General features: G+C 50.7%; 2 protein-coding genes across 9 annotated transcripts; one reads left to right on the forward strand and one right to left on the reverse strand.

Annotated features, from left to right (window-relative positions):
* The first annotated feature begins 188 nt into the window (after nucleotides 1-188).
* faf (ubiquitin carboxyl-terminal hydrolase-like faf) lies at nucleotides 189-14,246 on the forward strand. Of its 8 annotated transcripts, none has more exons than XM_065866134.2 (19): nucleotides 189-349; nucleotides 1,382-2,051; nucleotides 2,917-3,065; nucleotides 3,121-4,334; nucleotides 4,403-6,316; nucleotides 6,387-7,752; nucleotides 7,812-8,235; nucleotides 8,299-8,614; nucleotides 8,688-8,841; nucleotides 8,911-9,061; nucleotides 9,121-9,429; nucleotides 9,495-9,606; nucleotides 9,664-9,773; nucleotides 9,830-10,181; nucleotides 10,239-10,498; nucleotides 10,566-11,157; nucleotides 11,218-11,619; nucleotides 12,079-12,220; nucleotides 13,001-14,246. In XM_065866134.2, exons 2-19 carry the CDS (start codon nucleotides 1,750-1,752, stop codon nucleotides 13,039-13,041), a joined length of 8,310 nt encoding a protein of 2,769 aa, XP_065722206.2. In that variant the 5' UTR covers nucleotides 189-349; nucleotides 1,382-1,749; the 3' UTR covers nucleotides 13,042-14,246. The 8 variants fall into 8 exon arrangements, with proteins under 8 accessions (XP_065722206.2, XP_065722208.2, XP_065722207.2 ...); XM_065866136.2 differs by having other exon boundaries at nucleotides 12,079-12,217; XM_065866135.2 differs by having other exon boundaries at nucleotides 12,079-12,269; nucleotides 13,001-13,143.
* Nucleotides 14,247-14,508: 262 nt separating this feature from the next.
* On the reverse strand, nucleotides 14,509-17,302 carry Mccc1 (Methylcrotonoyl-CoA carboxylase 1). The gene is made up of 7 exons (XM_017075741.4): nucleotides 17,146-17,302; nucleotides 16,276-17,041; nucleotides 15,710-16,216; nucleotides 15,358-15,649; nucleotides 15,119-15,306; nucleotides 14,886-15,057; nucleotides 14,509-14,831 (listed from the first exon to the last, which is right to left on the reverse strand). Exons 1-7 carry the CDS (start codon nucleotides 17,184-17,186, stop codon nucleotides 14,701-14,703), a joined length of 2,097 nt encoding a protein of 698 aa, XP_016931230.3. The 5' UTR covers nucleotides 17,187-17,302; the 3' UTR covers nucleotides 14,509-14,700.
* Nucleotides 17,303-17,353: the final 51 nt, after the last annotated feature.

A 17,353-nucleotide genomic window follows, 5' to 3' on the forward strand; every position in this document is an offset into this window, starting at 1 on the left:
ATTTGACGAAGGGTGGAATAATTATAAAATAGTTACACTTGCATGTCTTTCTTCCAAGCTTAAGCAATGTAAACAAATATAGACCTTCGCCCGACACCCCTTAATGAATCCAGTACGATAGGCGCCGTTTACGAACAGGCTGGCAACCCTGGCCGAAAGCACCAGATGAACCGCGCGAACCGGTTCAGTTCAAAACTAGTTCGCCCGAACTGCACAACCCTATCAAAAGAAATAACTAAAATATAATTAATTTAACGCGAATTGCACAGCGAGCGGACAGGAAACACGCCGTGGCAGCCTCACCCGCCGCCCCCGCAGGATACGCAGCACTTCGCCGTCGGCCAGGCAGGTAAAATCCCAATTGGACTCGGCCGCAGAACAACAGCAAAGGCAGACGCCATTTTGTCTATTGGCCGGCTGATTTGTAAGCTCAATATTCGCGAAATAGTTACCGCGACTAGTTTGGAGTGCGCAGCCAACTGGGGCTCCCCAATTTTCCAGAAAAAAGGAGAACGGAAGGAAATGCGATCGCCCTTTTTGGGCTGCGAAAAGTGGAAGTTGTTCGGTCGTTCGATTAGACTTGCGAAAAATAAATGTACGTGCGTGTGAAAGAGTGTGCGTGCGTGCGCGTGTGTGTGTGAGGGGCCAGTGAAAAACAGTGAAAAATAATAAAAAGCCGCACTGGCTGCCGTCCTTGGGTGACTTCCGTTACTCTCCCACAACTCTGGAGGAGATAGAATGAAAGTGAGAGATTTCCCGCCCTCCTCCCCGCGCCACACCCTTTAAATCGTTCGATTCTGCATCTTTTTGGGGCTGCAGCTTAAAGTCTTTATGCGTAGTTATTTTCGCCACCCTCTGCAGCCCCTGCACTTGACCACCCACCACCACCCCTTTTCCGCCCAGTTGCTCCACCCACCGACCGACATTCCGCTTAAGGATGTTGCCGGGCGGAGAGAGAGAGGGAGGGCGAGTGGAAAATCCGTAGACTTGGACGTGATGTAATTTTCGGCACAAAAATATTCTTTGTTTGCCTAAGAAAATAACAATAAATAAATAAGAATGAAGAGCGCGGCGTAAAACAAAAACAACATTAAATTAAGTTCACACACACACACTCGATGGTCGGAGGAGAGCGTGTGGTGTGGGAGAGCGGGCGTGTGTGTGGGTGAGAGCGTAATTTGTGTGCTTTTGGAGCATTATTTGGCGCTTGCTGCCCCGTCTATTAAATAATATTGATTTTTCATATTCCAACCCAGCGCTCTCTTACCCACACGCAGGCCCACTCACACAGTGACACGCTGGCGTGCGTGTGTGTGCCTTTTCGGTCTCTCTTTTAGCGCCTCTATTTATCCGCCTCTCTTTGCCTCTCGCTTCGTTGCAGTTTATAGATTTTTGCAAACTGTGGCCGCTGACCAGGAATATGTAAACGCAACGCAGGAGCCACTTCTCATTGGGAAAAAGGACAATAAGAGGGAGCCCAGCGCCCAGGAGTCGTCGACCAAGTGTGCCTCGAGAAACAGCGAATCAGCAGGGGAACTCCCGAGCTGGACAAGGAGCACTCCGTATCCGGATACCTCACAACTGCCATAAGACACCAGCCAAAAACGCCGCCCAGTGCAGACTGCAGTAGGATTAGCCAGGCACCTAGAGAACTATAACTAAAGCTAGAGCTCCTGCACCTTCGACCGCTTCCGGTGCTCCGCAGGACGAATTGGCTGGAGAGGATCCCCATCCCCCGCCATCACCACCATGACGTTCGACACGCGCAGGCACACCACCGGACAGCCGGGCACCACAGCCACCAGCAGTGGCAGCACCACAGCAACCACCACAACGAGTCCGGCACAGAGTGCGGGAACGGGAACGGGCACAGGATCTGGAACGGGCACGGGAACAGTAACCACCTCGAGTTTGCCAGGAGGAGGAGGAGGTGGAGGATCAAGTGGCCTGGACAGCAGCCAGGAGCAACAGCCGGCGGTCAGCAGTCAGAGTTCGGATGACGTAGCCGCCTCCTCGTCGACGGGCAGCGTGGAAAGCACCGTCACAATAGTGTAAGTGGGCGTGGCTCCGGTTTCGCATGACTCCGCCCAATTAGCCGGGTTTAGTGCGTAGTTTATTGCACTTAATTTGCCAGTAGCACCACCACTCTAGAAAGAACCCCAACCTCGGACATTCGTGTGTTTACATTTGCGCAGTTTCCTCCTCCACCTGCATTCTTTGTTTGCCCAGGGCTCGGCCTGCACAACACGCGCAATAGGTTCATTAAAATATGCTCCAGCTGATTTTGGCCAGGCTAATTCGAGTGGTGGCGTCACCAGAGTTCAACAGAACCCACATTCCCCAGTTCTATTACAAGCCGAAGTCGGCCGTTTACGTGTGTGCACAAAACGTGATAGTGCCCAACAATGGGGCTATAAATGTTTGTCTTTCCCCAATAGATGCAGTGGGTACCTTTCCAGTTGTCCCAATAAATGTACCCCATTCGTATTAATGTATTTACTTTACGCGGCTATTATTGTCTCATTTGGAATACCCATGCAGGGTGTTATCTTATCGCTTGTCCATCATGATTAGGTGACACTGAAAAAGCCCCCAAAAATTGTAATCTATACGGTCTGTTCTGAAATTCACTTTCACGCAAACTACTTTGCCAAATGTAGTGTTTATTTTTCTGCTGAAAGACGACAATTCCTAGGTTTCTGACCTTTGAACTTGTTACAAGAGCCAAATGCACAACTCAGATATTATGTTCGTATAATGATTAATAGGATTTGTTAAGTAGAAACGCTAATGCTCTGTAATATGTGGGCTTTTAAAGTAATTTAATTGATTTACACCTCTAAAAAATTTGTAATTACGAGTCTTTGCATTTGAAAATTTAAAATTTTATTAATTGTATTCTTTTTTCTCCGGCAGGCCTCCAGAGAAGCTTATATCCTCGTTTCCCACCACGAAACTGAGATTACTGACCCAGAAGATATCCAATCCACGCTGGGTGGTGCCCGTGCTGCCTGAACAGGAACTGGAGGTGCTTCTAAATGCTGCCATCGAGCTAACGCAGGCTGGTAAGTGTGTCCATATGGCTCACGAAAGTCCCATCTATATTCGATCCACTTGCAGGTGTGGATCACGACTGCGAGCCGTGCGTGGAGTTTTACCGCAATGGACTGAGCACTTCGTTCGCCAAGATCCTCACCGACGAGGCGGTGAACTCATGGAAGTACAACATCCACCACTGCATTCTGGTGTCGTGCGGCAAGCTTCTGCACCTTATCGCCATCCACATGCAGCGCGACAATCCCTACCTTCTGGACTTGCTGGCCATCGTTTTCGATCCGGAAAACAAGTTCAACACGTTCAACGCGGCCCGCCAGCCGGAGTGCTTCGCCAGCGCCGACTGCATCTGGGGTCAATTGGACAGCAACAAGATGTACGCCCGGCCGCCCCCGGAGCCCAAGAATGCGCGCGGCTGGCTTGTGGATCTCATCAACCGCTTCGGCCAGCTGGGAGGCTTTGACAATCTGCTGGAGCGGTTCAACAGCGGACTGGAACTGCTGAAGCGCAACCAAAACAAGGGCACCGGCAAGAGTGCTTGTGGCGAGGGTGGCGGCGAGGGTAACGGCCAGGATAATCGCCTCACCCTGGCTCTCATCCACAGCCTTTTGCGGCCGTTTGGTCAATGCTATGAGCTGCTGACGCCCGCTACCATCGCCAAGTACTTTATGCCCACCTGGAACGTGGTGTTGGACCTTTTGGACAGCTTCACAGACGAGGAGCTAAAACGCGAGGTGAAGCCCGAGGGACGCAACGACTACATCAACGGGATTGTGAAGTCGGCCCGCTTCCTGGCCAGTCGATTGTCGGGTCAGGAGGAGCTTATTCGCGACTTGGAGATGTTTCGCCTGAAGATGATCCTGCGCCTGCTGCAGGTGTCTAGCTTCAATGGCAAGATGAATGCCCTTAACGAGATCAACAAGGTGCTCTCTTCGGTGGCCTATTACTCGCATAGATCCCAACCCCTGCCCCACTGTATGCCCGAGGACGAGATGGACTGGCTGACGGCGGAGCGCATGGCGCAATGGATTAAGGCGTCGGACGTCTTGGGTATCGTGCTCAAGGACTCGTTGCACCAACCGCAGTATGTGGAAAAGCTCGAAAAGATCATCCGCTTTCTCATTAAGGAGCAAGCACTGACGCTGGACGATTTAGATGCGGTTTGGAGAGCGCAGGCCGGCAAGCACGAGGCAATCGTGAAGAACGTGCACGATCTCCTGGCCAAACTGGCCTGGGATTTTACTCCCGAGCAGCTGGACCACCTCTTCGAGGCGTTCCAAGTAAGTTTTCTCAAATTAAAATATATAAAATATATTTATTAATGAAAATATTTCTAATTTAATTTCAGGCCAGCATGACCACGGCCAATAAGAGGCAGCGGGAAAGGCTTTTAGAGCTTATCCGCCGCTTGGCTGAGGACGACAAAAATGGTGTAATGGCCCAAAAGGTGCTGAAGCTTTTCTGGACACTAGCTCACAGTCAGGAGGTGCCGCCAGAGGTGCTCGACCAGGCACTTGGCGCTCACGTGAAAATCTTAGACTACAGCTGTTCGCAGGAGCGGGACGCACAGAAGACCATTTGGTTGGACAAATGCGTCGGCGAGCTAAAGTCGGGCGATGGATGGGTGCTGCCCGCCTTGCGCCTAATCCGGGATATTTGTTGTCTATATGACACAACGCCGAATCATGCCCCCCGCACCCAAACGGGCACGAATCGGCAGCAGGTGATCGAGCGACTGCAGAACGACTATTCCTTGGTCATTCTTGTCACCAACAGCTTGACTGCGTACATGGAAAGGGTGCGCCAAATGGTGGCAGACACACCTGGCCTGGAAGCAGCTAACATCGTAATTGACGGAAGGTTTCCGCACCATGCGCAAATAGCGGAACGGCTGGAGTTCCTCAAGTTCCTGCTGAAAGACGGACAGTTGTGGCTGTGCGCAGATCAGGCAAAGCAAATCTGGCACTGCTTGGCGGTGAGCGCCGTCTTTCCGGCGGATCGAGAAGAGTGCTTCCGGTGGTTCGGCAAGCTGATGGGCGAGGAGCCCGACTTGGACCCCGGCATAAACAAGGACTTCTTCGAGAACAACATTCTGCAACTCGATCCGCATCTGCTCACCGAGAGCGGCATCAAGTGTTTCGAGCGCTTCTTCAAGGCGGTCAACTCTAAGGAGGACAAGCTGAAGGCGATACACAGAGGTTACATTCTGGACAACGAGGATCTTATAGGTAAGGACTACTTGTGGCGGGTGATTACAACCGGAGGAGAGGAAATCGCTAGCAAGGCCATTGATCTGCTCAAGGAAGTGTCCACGGCATTGGGTCCACGGCTACAGGAGAACATCGCCGAGTTCCACGAAATGTTCATCGGTGAGTGCTGCGCCCGCTTGCGTACCCACTACGGAAACATCGTTATCCTGGGCAAGACGCAACTGCAGGAGGAGTTGGATGCGCCTGATCAGTCGGACAATGCCAACGACGAGTCCAAGGACTCAAAAATGCGTTTCATCGAGGCGGAGAAAATGTGCCGAATTCTAAAGGTGCTGCAGGAATACGTGAAGGAGTGCGACCGCTCCTTCAGCGGCGATCGTGTCCATTTGCCACTCAGTCGAGTTACACGTGGGAAGAACACCAGTCTGTATATACGGTTCCAGAACCCAGGGAGACCCATTGATGACCTGGAGATCGTTACACACAGCAACGAGACGATGGCCGCTTTCAAGCGAAGTCTACTGAAGCGAATCAAGGGTACTTCTACGACCAACATAAAGGTTGATCTCTTCTACACTAATGGCGAGATGATCGAGGTATCCGACGAGATTAACCCGCTCTATCAGTACACCATCCGCGACAAGATGGTCCTCACAGCAAAGCTCACGCCAGTGGGCACTGGTCTGGCCAGCAGTCCCGATTCCTCCAGCGACTCCAGCACTGGCTCTCCACCGCGTCCCTGCCCCGACATGCAGCGCGTGGAGTCGGAGAGCACACTGCCCGGCGTGATTATCTCACAAAACTACCAGTACACCGAGTTCTTTCTGAAGCTCTACCAGCTGGGCAGTGACTTGGAGCACGGTCGACTGCGGGACAGTGCAAAGGTACTGCTGCATTTGCTGCCCTGCGACCGCCAGACGATGCGTCAGCTGCAGGTGATGTGCAAGGTGCCCAAGGCGGCCGTTACGGTGGCTGTGACGGCCGAGAAGAGCGCTAAGGATGAAGAGGAGAAACTCAACACCACTGATCAACCGGCGAGTGAAGTTGAAGAGGTAAGACCAACAACAAATAATCTTTATATGGACCCTCTTAATTCACACATTTTTAATCTCTTTCTACCAGGAGAACTGCACGCCCGAGCAGATGTTCCTGCACCCGACGCCTGCCCAAGTGCTTTACAATCTTAGTGTGCTGCACGGACTGCTGATTCCCGCGTTGGATCCTCTAGGCGAAGGAGCCCTGCTGGTGCAGTCTGCCTGGATGCACTCGGGCTGCGCCCATTTCGTGCTGGAGCTGTTGACCAAAAACAATTTCCTTCCCAGCGCCGACATGCACACGAAGCGCGCTTCCTTTCAGTGCGTGCTGAGGCTGGCTAAGCTGTTCCTGTACATCGTGGGAAGCGTATTGTCCCGCGTAGGCGATGAGCCCATGATCTGCGACCTGGACAACGGATCCCGTTCACAGGTGGACATTCTGAAGCAGAACTTTTCTACGATGCCTAACAGCTCGCAAGGCACACTGCGGGCGATCTCCGCGAAGCTGGCTGTGATGCTTGCCCGCGAAATGCTCTCAGCCAGCCAGGAGGGAGACCGTTGCCGGACGCTCTTTAGTTCCACACTGCAGTGGTCCTGCCCGGACATTTCCACCATCAAGGCGGTGGTGCAGTTGGCCTGGGCCTCGTCCTGCGGCAACCTTCAAGCTCTAGGCAGCAGTAGCGGCGACTTTGAGGACGAGGTGATCGTGCCGGACGGTCAAGATTTCAGCATGTGCAAAGAGGCGCTGGAGGTGCTCACCATCTCGTTTATCCTTAATCCGAGTGCCAACGAAGCATTGACCAGCGATCCCAACTGGCCAAAGTTTATCACCTCCATTGTACTCAAGAACCCGCTTCGCCATGTGCGACAGGTTGCCTCGGAGCAGCTGTTTCTGGCCTCTACCTACTGCGCCGGCGATCGCCGGCCGTTCGTCTACATGGTCAACTTGCTAGTGGGCGCGCTGAAGACGCTGGTTCCCCAGTACGAGGCAACGTGCGCCGAGTTCTTCTCGGTGCTGTGCCGGACCCTATCCTATGGATGCATCTACAACTGGCCGCTGCAGATCAGCGAGGGATTGTTGGGCGACGAGATCAAGTGGCTGCAACGCATACGGGAGAACGTCCGCGCCACCGGGGACACACAAGTGCACGAGGAGCTCCTCGAGGGCCACCTCTGCCTGGCCAAGGAGCTGATGTTTTTCCTAGCGGCCGACTCAAAGGCGCAGCTCAACGAGCTCATCCACGAGCTGATCGACGACTTTCTCTTCACGGCCTCTCGCGAATTCCTGCATTTACGGCGGCACGGCAGTCTCCGGCAGGACACCGTCCCGCCACCGGTCTGCCGCAGTCCGCACACCATCGCCGCTGCCTGCGATCTCCTTATTGCCTTGTGCCAGCTCTGTGTTCCTAATATGAAGCTACTCACCAATACACTCATCGACTTCGTCTGCACGGGTAAGCTTCCACTTCGCAATATCCTGAGGCCTATTTAAGCGTTTCCTCTCCATTTCCAGATACTGATCCGTTGCGCGAATGGGATTACCTGCCGCCTGTAGGCGCTAGGCCAACCAAAGGTTTCTGCGGACTGAAGAACGCCGGTGCCACTTGCTACATGAACTCGGTGCTGCAGCAGCTTTACATGGTGCCGGCGGTGCGGGTGGGTATCCTGCGAGCCCATGGCGCGGCCACCACCGACGGCGAGGATTTCAGTGGCGACTCCGATTTGACGGGCGGTGGTCTTGGACCGGCCCTCTTCTCGGGACCCGCCTCTGCCCTAGTCACCTTCTCCTCGTCGTCGGGCGCTGTCGAGGATGGATCGCAGGATGTGCGAAAAAACTATCACGTGGTGATCCTGAAGCACGTGCAGGCCATATTCGCCCACCTGGGCCACAGTGCTCTGCAGTTCTACGTGCCCCGTGGTCTCTGGACGCATTTCAAGTGAGTTTTTCACATTGCAATTGATGGCCTTTTCCCAATTGATTTAATTTTATACTTTAATAGGCTGCAAGGAGAGCCTGTGAATCTTCGCGAGCAACAGGATGCCGTGGAGTTTTTCATGTCCCTTTTCGAAAGCCTCGACGAGGGACTGAAGGCGCTTGGCCAGCCGCAGCTTATGAATGCCACGCTGGGCGGCTCGTTCAGCGACCAGAAGATCTGCCAAGAGTGCCCCCATCGCTACTCCAAAGAGGAACCATTTAGTGTATTTAGTGTCGATATTAGGAATCATAGCTCATTAACCGAATCTCTGGAGCAGTATGTCAAGGGGGAGCTGCTCGAGGGAGCCGATGCATACCATTGTGATAAATGTGATAAAAAAGTAAAGTGTTCTCCTCCCCGTGATGTAAAGGTATAGCCAGATTCTAATGATCCGAATTCCTTGTGGCCAACAGGTAGTTACCGTTAAGCGGCTATGCGTGAAGAAGCTGCCACCCGTGTTAGCCATACAACTGAAGCGCTTCGAATACGACTACGAGCGCGTCTGTGCGATTAAATTTAATGATTATTTTGAATTTCCGCGTATCCTGGATATGGAGCCCTACACAGGTGAGTTCAGCAAGGGTTGCAAGTGGGGTCGTTCTACAGATGAATTTATTTAAATTTTCTCTTCTCCAGTGTCTGGCCTAGCTAAGCTAGAGGGCGAGGTGGTGGAGGTGGGTGATAATTGTCAAACAAACGTTGAGACGACAAAGTACGAACTGACCGGCATTGTGGTGCACAGCGGGCAGGCATCCGGGGGCCACTACTTCAGCTACATACTCTCCAAGTGAGTTCCATAAAATTGTAGCTTTTCCCCGGATACTAATCCGATACAATCCCCCGCAGAAACCCTGCGAACGGCAAGTGCCAGTGGTACAAGTTTGACGACGGCGAGGTCACCGAGTGCAAAATGCACGAAGATGAGGAGATGAAGGCGCAGTGCTTTGGTGGCGACTACATGGGCGAAATCTACGACAACAACCTTAAGCGCATGCAGTATCGCCGACAGAAGCGGTGGTGGAATGCCTACATGTTGTTCTACACCCGCTGCGACCAGAGTCCCGTGCAGTATGAACCCAGTGTGGAGCAGTTATCACTCACTGAGAGCCGCAACATGGTTCTGCCCCTGCCGAAGCCCATCGAGCGCAGCGTGCGGTGAGTGGAGTTTATGCTCAATCACTCTGAATGTACTTCATATCCTTGCTTTGCCCGTCTCACAGGCACCAGAACATTCGGTTTCTGCACTCCCGTAGCATTTTCTCCGTGGAGTTTTTCAACTTTATCAAAAAGCTGGTCAGCTGCAATATACCCTCTGCGCGGAGCGATAAGATCGTCAGTATTGTGCTGGAATGCTTTTTTTCCTACTAACAATGTTTATGTTTCCATCAGACTTCTGCTGCCGAGGAGCTTTCGCTGCTGGGGGTGCAACTGGCATCGCAGTTCCTGTTCCACACCGGCTTCCGCACGAAGAAGTCGCTACGCGGCCCAGTCATCGATTGGTAGGTGAAGGAGAGTTTCTGACAAGTATCTGAATAACATAGTTGTTGATTGTCAGGTACGACGCGCTCTCACATCACATACGTTCCTCGGCTCTGGTTCGCAAGTGGTTCGCCAACCATGCGCTCCTTTCGCCGCCGTCGCGCTTGGGCGAGTACATCCTAATGGCTCCGTCGCCGGAGGTGCGCACCGTCTTTGTTAAGCTGGTGGTGTTTTTCTGCCACTTCGCCATCAACGACGAACCACTGACTGGTTACGACGGCGCCAACCTCTGCGAGCAGGTGCTCATTAGTGTGCTGCGCCTCCTGAAGTCCGAGGCAGCCGACTACGGCAAACACCTGCCCCACTACTTTAGCCTATTCAGTATGTACGTGGGACTGGGAACACGGGAAAAGCAGCAGCTGCTAAGGGTAAGCATTATTTGCATTCATAATGATTCCCAACTAATCGATTGTCATCGCTTGCAGCTCAATGTGCCACTGCAGTTTATTCAGGTCGCTTTGGACGACGGCCCCGGTCCGGCCATAAAGTATCAGTATCCGGAGTTCAGTAAGCTTCACCAAGTGGTTTCGCACCTGATACGCTGCAGCGATGTGAGCGAAAAGTGTCAGAGCTCCAACCAGAACGCCCGTCCACTGCCCAATCCATTCAAGGATGCCACGGTGGCGCACGATGAGCTGACTCCGCTATCAACTGAGTGCATGGACTTGCTCTTCAACCGCACGGGGTAAGTTCAAGGCGTTTTATAAAAAAAAACCCTTCATCTTAATGCCTATTTGTGCTGTCCTTTTTAGCTACATCAAGAAGGTGATCGAGGACACAAACGTGGGCGACGAGGGTCTTAAGCTGCTGCAATATTGCAGCTGGGAGAATCCACATTTCTCTCGCGCTGTGCTCACCGAGCTGCTGTGGCAGTGTGGCTTCGCCTACTGCCACGACATGCGGCACCACACTGATCTACTGCTGAACATCTTGCTGATCGACGACTCGTGGCAGCACCACCGCATACACAATGCCCTCAACGGAGTGGCGGAGGAGCGCGAGGGCCTGCTGGAAACGATACAGCGGGCGAAGACGCACTACCAGAAGAGGGCGTACCAGATAATCAAGTGCCTGACGCAGCTGTTCCACAAGTCGCCGATTGCGCTGCAGATGCTCAACACAAACCCGACCATCAGCCGGCACTGGAGCATTGCCGTCGAGTGGCTGCAGGACGAGTTGGAGCGGCAGCGGGGCATCGGCTGCCAGTACAACTCGTACTCGTGGTCGCCCCCGGCGCAGAGCAATGACAACACTAACGGCTACATGCTGGAGCGGTCGCAGTCCGCCAAGAATACGTGGACCATGGCTTACGAGCTCTGCCCGGATGAGGTCAGCGAGAAAACGGTACGTACCACCTTACATTGAAATATACGAAAATATTTTTCTAATGTGCGCGCTTGCCAGGAACAGGATGAGAACAACGAGTCTGATTTGGAGTCGAATCTAGACGAGAACAAGACGGATCAGGTGGTTCAGCCGGGAGGTGCGCAGGAGGGCACCACCGGAGGCACGGAGCAGCCAGCCGATAATAAGACGCCCACCACCAGCAGTCCGGCGACGGGAGCCTGGCCAGTACGAGTGGATAGCAACGCCATTCCACGGCTCTCGCGTCAGCTCTTCGGCGCTTACACGTCGACTGGTGGTGGCACAACTAGCGGAACCACGGCGCCAACGCCCGCCACGACGACGACGGCGGGTAGTGGGGCCAACAGCGAGACGGAGAGTAGTGCCCAGGAGACCACCGGCGAGACGACTATTAACGGTCTGACAAACAGCCTGGACCAAATGGAGATAACGGCCAAAAAGGTAACTAGGGCGGACGAGATCTAGGGCATTTGCCCCTCTGAAAAGTGTGTCCGTAGCCGAGGGATCCTTCGAGACGTCTGCCAAGCAGCCCCAGCAAACCAGTACACACAATAAACACATTTTACACTCCAATTCCAATCTGTATCTATCTATCTGTCTCCTTGAACACGTGGTTACTTTAGCTAGAGAACTTTTTCAGTCGATCCAGACATGTCTGTCCGAATGTTTTTCAGAACTATATTTTTTAACAGTTATATATTCTTTAATAATACTTGTTAGACCGGATACTTTTGCCATTAGTTTCTGTGTAAATAATGGTTCACTTCGGACACCGGAGATAACCCTTCTTTCCTGATTTCTTTTAACTCGTCTCTAAATATTTATATTGTCCTACACGATTCCCTGCGGCGTTTCGTTGTTTATTCCTTTGTTGAACCCGCATTGTAACCACATACGCAGGGCTTGCGAAGTCGCTCCAAGGGAAGCAAGCTGCCCCCGGTGCTGTTCCACCATCACCAGTTGCCGTCGGAGCAGCAACTCAAGCTGAAGCAGCAGCACCAGCAACAGCAGCAGCAACAACAGCAGCAGCAGCAACTACGTGGTGATATTAGCAAGAGTTCCTCAAGCCGCTTGATTTGATTTGCCGCCAAGTTAGTTAGAGTTGTTGTTTCGTTTGAGCCCACAGCGCCCGCCTTACTTTGTGTTTGCTCATGACTTTTGTTCTCACGGCCCCGGCACAACCGAGATGCACTTGCCATCCCCGGATCCGTCTACCCGTTGGCCTTTCTTTTACTTTCCACTGCAAGCTTCTGCTCACTCACACAAAACCATGCACACCCACCCCACATAAAAACCAATCCACACACACTTGATGAAAGGGGTCCTGCACATATCAGGGATGCCAGTTTTATATTCGAAAATCAGGTGAAATTTCTGAGAACCCCGAGTCAATATCAATATCACTCGGTTCTTAACTAAAAATTTATTTTAACAAGTTTTTAATTTAAGTTTAAGAGAACAGGCTGGAAATGTTTTTGCATTATTATTTACCTAATTATTTGTAATGCAATGACAAGGTATAACACACAGCTGTTTTAAATTATAGTTTGCATAAGTTGTTGTTATAAAAAAATCAAATCTAAAAATGCACACTTCTAAAAAATATTTTAAAACCGGTATCACTGATGTAGATTGAAAAAATAAATATCGTGTATATAAGCCAAGTCCTTAAATGAGCCTCGATACGACCAGATTGATAACACTCGAAGCAAGATTGCAATTACTGCTTAGCAGGCACGCAGATGTTGCCGTAGCACCCACAGCACTTGGCTATTTTGAGTCTACCTCCACTAATCCAACTTTTTCCGTTGGCCATTCGCAGAAGTGTCGCAGGGTGATAATAAGAAAGCTGGTGGAAAGTAAGGACGAGGAGGACGCGACGGCTGCGACCACGACAGCCACCACGGAGGTCACAACGTCGCCAGCGACAACCACGGCAACGGCAGCCACTTCAACACCTGCCACAACAGCAGCCACCACCACAACGGGAACAGGATCAGGGTCGGGCACCGGAACGAGTGAGCTCCCGACGAGGATAGAGAAAAACTTAATTTAAAACGAAGAGGAAACCACAAACGAAAAGTTATTTGCAATAAAATGTAATCGCAACCTAACAAGAGCAGCTACTTATGATGAGCATCCATAGCGTTAAGTGAACCAAAAGCAGCCTGACAATGAGAACGGTGTGGACAGGTGTTTTACTAGTGGGGTTCCCGCCGTCGAAAACGAGACTTAATGGGTTAATATGCGAAGTAGAGCAGAATCCGTAGATATTAACGAAACGATGCTTGATGCGACGCGAGTCAAAGATCGACAGTCTGTATGCGAGTCGAGGAGGATGGTATGTACCAGCAGAGGTGTTTAGTAGCTATCGAACTTTATAATTACCTTAACAAATACACATATACACCCTCTTTTTATTATTTTTTATTCATTAAAAGGGATATTTTTAATGTTCCCCTATTGTAATTGTATCCCTTTTAACGCATATAAAAAAAAAGTGAAAAGGAAACTTTAATGAACACCCACACACTACACAACAAACGAACGCAAACAAAGAAACACACTCATAAATTACTAAGAAGCGTTAAGTTGCACGTTTACAGTACCATATAATTGTATTTATATAGTATATAAATGATGTATTACGTATTGAAGCCGAGCAACATTAACTAATACTAACCGAATAAAAAACAAAAAAATCAAAACGAAATCATATAGATACGATACTAGGGAAAACTAATCGAAACAAATCGGCTGAAAGTAAGAATTAGGGCAAGAAACCAAATTGCATCTTCAGTACTCAGTACTCGCCTCTGAAACTGTTTCCATAATCATATTTCAACCGCATAATCCAAGTTAATGGGATGCTAAATCAAAACAAACAGAACAGTATAAACTCAAGAGCAGAATGGACTAAAGCAACACGAGCATAAAGAAAACTTGATTATGGTTATACTAAGTATATATATTTTAAATGATTAGTATTTTGTATTAAGTGAAATTTGTTAAACATTTATTAAATTATTATGTTTTAAGTTGCGAAATAAAAGCGAAATGTAAGCAAACTGCGCAATGTCATTGCCTTCTCTCAGTTTCCGTTTCCGTTCACCGACAGCAACAAACTCAAAGTCAAACTCATAAGCCGCAAAATTATGTACGGAACTCAATTTTAAATTATGTATTCATAAAGATGTATCACATTTAGGAAATGTGTGTTCGAGAAACTGAATAAATCTTATACATCCATTAAAATTCAACAAAAACGAAAACAAATAAACAATTTTTTAAAACCATCACCGTTGGCTATCTGACTCGGCTGCTAAAAGATTCTTGGTTAACAGTTTAAAGACGTTTAATGCCGTGGACAAAATACAACAAAACTCCATTATATGGATTACTTATGATAATAAATGCACTTGGTTATCCCTGGAAGCGAAAGGGGTCATAAAAATATTTAGAATATTAACTTGTAAATAAATGCAACAAAATCCCTGGTACGTAGTTCGGGAATAAGTCCTTTTACTTGGCCCCCTCCTCGTCGACGAACGTAATCACAGCCGCTCCCTTGGCCACATTGTCGCCCTCGGCTCCTCCGATCGACTTGATAGTGGCATCCTTGGGTGCTTTAAGAATGTGCTCCATTTTCATGGCTGTCAAACAATGAAATGTGGTTTAAATGTATAGTTAAAATTAGAACTACATACCAATCAGCACGGCCAAGCTATCGCCCTTTTTGACCTGGTCTCCTGGTTTCACCAGAACCTTTTCCAAAACACCTGGCATGGGTGCCACCACGCGAGAGCCACCTTGTCCTGATTGATCGAACTGAGCACTCAAGAACTTTGGCTGAACCAGCTCAAAGTCAAGCTTGCCACTCTGCAAAAAGGAATCCATTCAATACAAAACCCATTTCCAGTTACGAAATCTCCGGACATACTTCCAAAAACAAACAGACACTGGGACCATCAATATTGGCGTTATAGGTGGTGATGTTGCTATCGATGTTGGCACGGATCTTCAAACGACCGCCATCATCAACTCTTTCGGCCTTGATCGCCTGCCAGTCGCCACCATCCACCTGGATTTGCACATCTTCGCCGTCGAACTTGACAGCCACAGAGTAAACTGTAAGATAACGGGTTAGTTATGTTTGATTTAAGATGGAATTGTATGCACCTTTCTCATTAGATTTCAAGCTGTATGTGCGGATTAAAGAGTAGTTAAGGCGAGCGTTGGGTGTGGCGGCAAAAGGATCCTGCCCTTTGTTGCCGTTGCTAAAAGCTGCCTGCAACTCGTTAAAGACCAGCGCCAACGCAGCTTGGCTTACTTGCTGCGGACTAATAACAATTGGCGGGAAGAGCGTATCAAAGTGTTCATCGATAAAGCCGGTGTGCACGTTGGCCAGCTGGAACTCCGGATGCGAGGCTAGGTCGATGAGGAAGTTGATGTTCGTGTCCAGACCAGAGATCTAGAATCAGCGTAACATTAGAGAAACCCCCACGGGAGAGCGAATTTTCCTTATACTCACATGATACTCTCCTAGACGAGCAACCAAGGAGTTCAGCGCCTGCGTGCGGTTTTCGCCCCAAACGACAAGCTTGGCAATCATGGGGTCGTAGTGCACAGACACCTCATCTCCTTCGCGGACACCCGTCTCCACACGCACATCGGCGGATGGCTGAGGAGTGGACAAATATCGCAGAGGTCCTGCTCCGGGCAGGAAGCCACCGCGAGGATTTTCAGCATAGATGCGGGCCTCGAAGGCGTGGCCTCGCCGGGTAATCTCAGACTGCTTCAGCGGCAAAGGCTCGCCGGCGGCAATACGAATCTGCCACTCAACCAAGTCGGTGCCCGTGATCATTTCCGAAATTGGATGCTCCACCTGCAGACGGGTGTTCATCTCCATGAAGTGGAAGGAGAGGTCCTCTTTGTCTAGAATAAACTCCACTGTGCCAGCTCCAACGTAACCCACAGCCTTGGCAGCTCGTACCGCGGCCTCGCCCAGCTCACGACGCAGTTCCTCGGACAAACCCGGCTGGGGAATAAACATTTACGTAAATTAACGAAATCTACTAGATGCTACGGTGCCCTTACAGCTGGTGCCTCCTCAATGATCTTCTGGTGACGTCGCTGCACGGAGCAATCGCGCTCCCACAGGTAGACAGCATCGCCGTACTGATCCGCAAAGACCTGAACCTCCACGTGGCGAGGCGACCGGACGTAGCGCTCCAGCAGCACAGAGCTGTCGCCAAAAGATTTCTGCGACTCGTTGCGGGCCGAGTTGAGAGCGGGGAGGAAGTCCTCCGCCTTCTCGGCAATCCTCATGCCTTTGCCTCCGCCGCCACGTATGGCCTTGATCATCAGGGGAAAGCCAATGACCTTGGCCTCCCGCTGCAGGCACTCATCCGACTGATCCTCGCCATGGTAGCCATTTATGATTGGCACTCCGGCAGCGGCCATTATGGCCTTGCTGGTGCTCTTGATGCCCATGTCGCGGATGGCGGAGCTGGGCGGGCCCATGAAGATGACGCCCTCTCGCTGGCACAGCTCGGCAAATTCCACGGATTCGGACAGGAAGCCGTAGCCTGGGTGAATGGCCTGGGCGCCCGATCGCTTTGCAATGTCAAGGATGTGTGATCCCCGGAGATATGAAGCCGAGGATGCGGCCTCTCCGACGCGGTAAGCCTCGTCCGCCAGCTGCGTGTGCAGGCTCTTCTCGTCGGGATCAGAGAACACCGCTACCGTGCGAACTCCCAGCTTCCTTGCGGTCCGGATCACCCGGCAGGCGATCTCGCCACGATTCGATATCACGATCTTGTTGATGGGCCGCACCTTTGGATTGGCTTCTGTGGCGAAGCACCTGCGGGAAAACAAAAACAAATTTGCAAGGTTTATGTAACAGTTCGTGGGTTGGAATGCGCCTGTTGATTCCAGGAGATTTAAGGTGCCAATCTATGTTCTTACCTGGCACTGGCGCCCAAGTTGCGCAGTAGTCTCGCATACATTCTAACTGTGTTTAAATGCTAAAAACTATCAAAAATATAGTTTATGGCAGCAAGCCCGCGAACGATCGTCTCTTATCACAGCTGGAATCACACACACAAACTTGGTATTAGAGATGGGAATTTCACGTGTGGGAAATTTGAAAACAACTACAATGTCTTGCATCATA

Source organism: Drosophila suzukii, chromosome 3 (genome assembly GCF_043229965.1).
Source record: "Drosophila suzukii chromosome 3, CBGP_Dsuzu_IsoJpt1.0, whole genome shotgun sequence".
NCBI classification, from domain to species: Eukaryota; Metazoa; Arthropoda; class Insecta; order Diptera; family Drosophilidae; genus Drosophila; species Drosophila suzukii.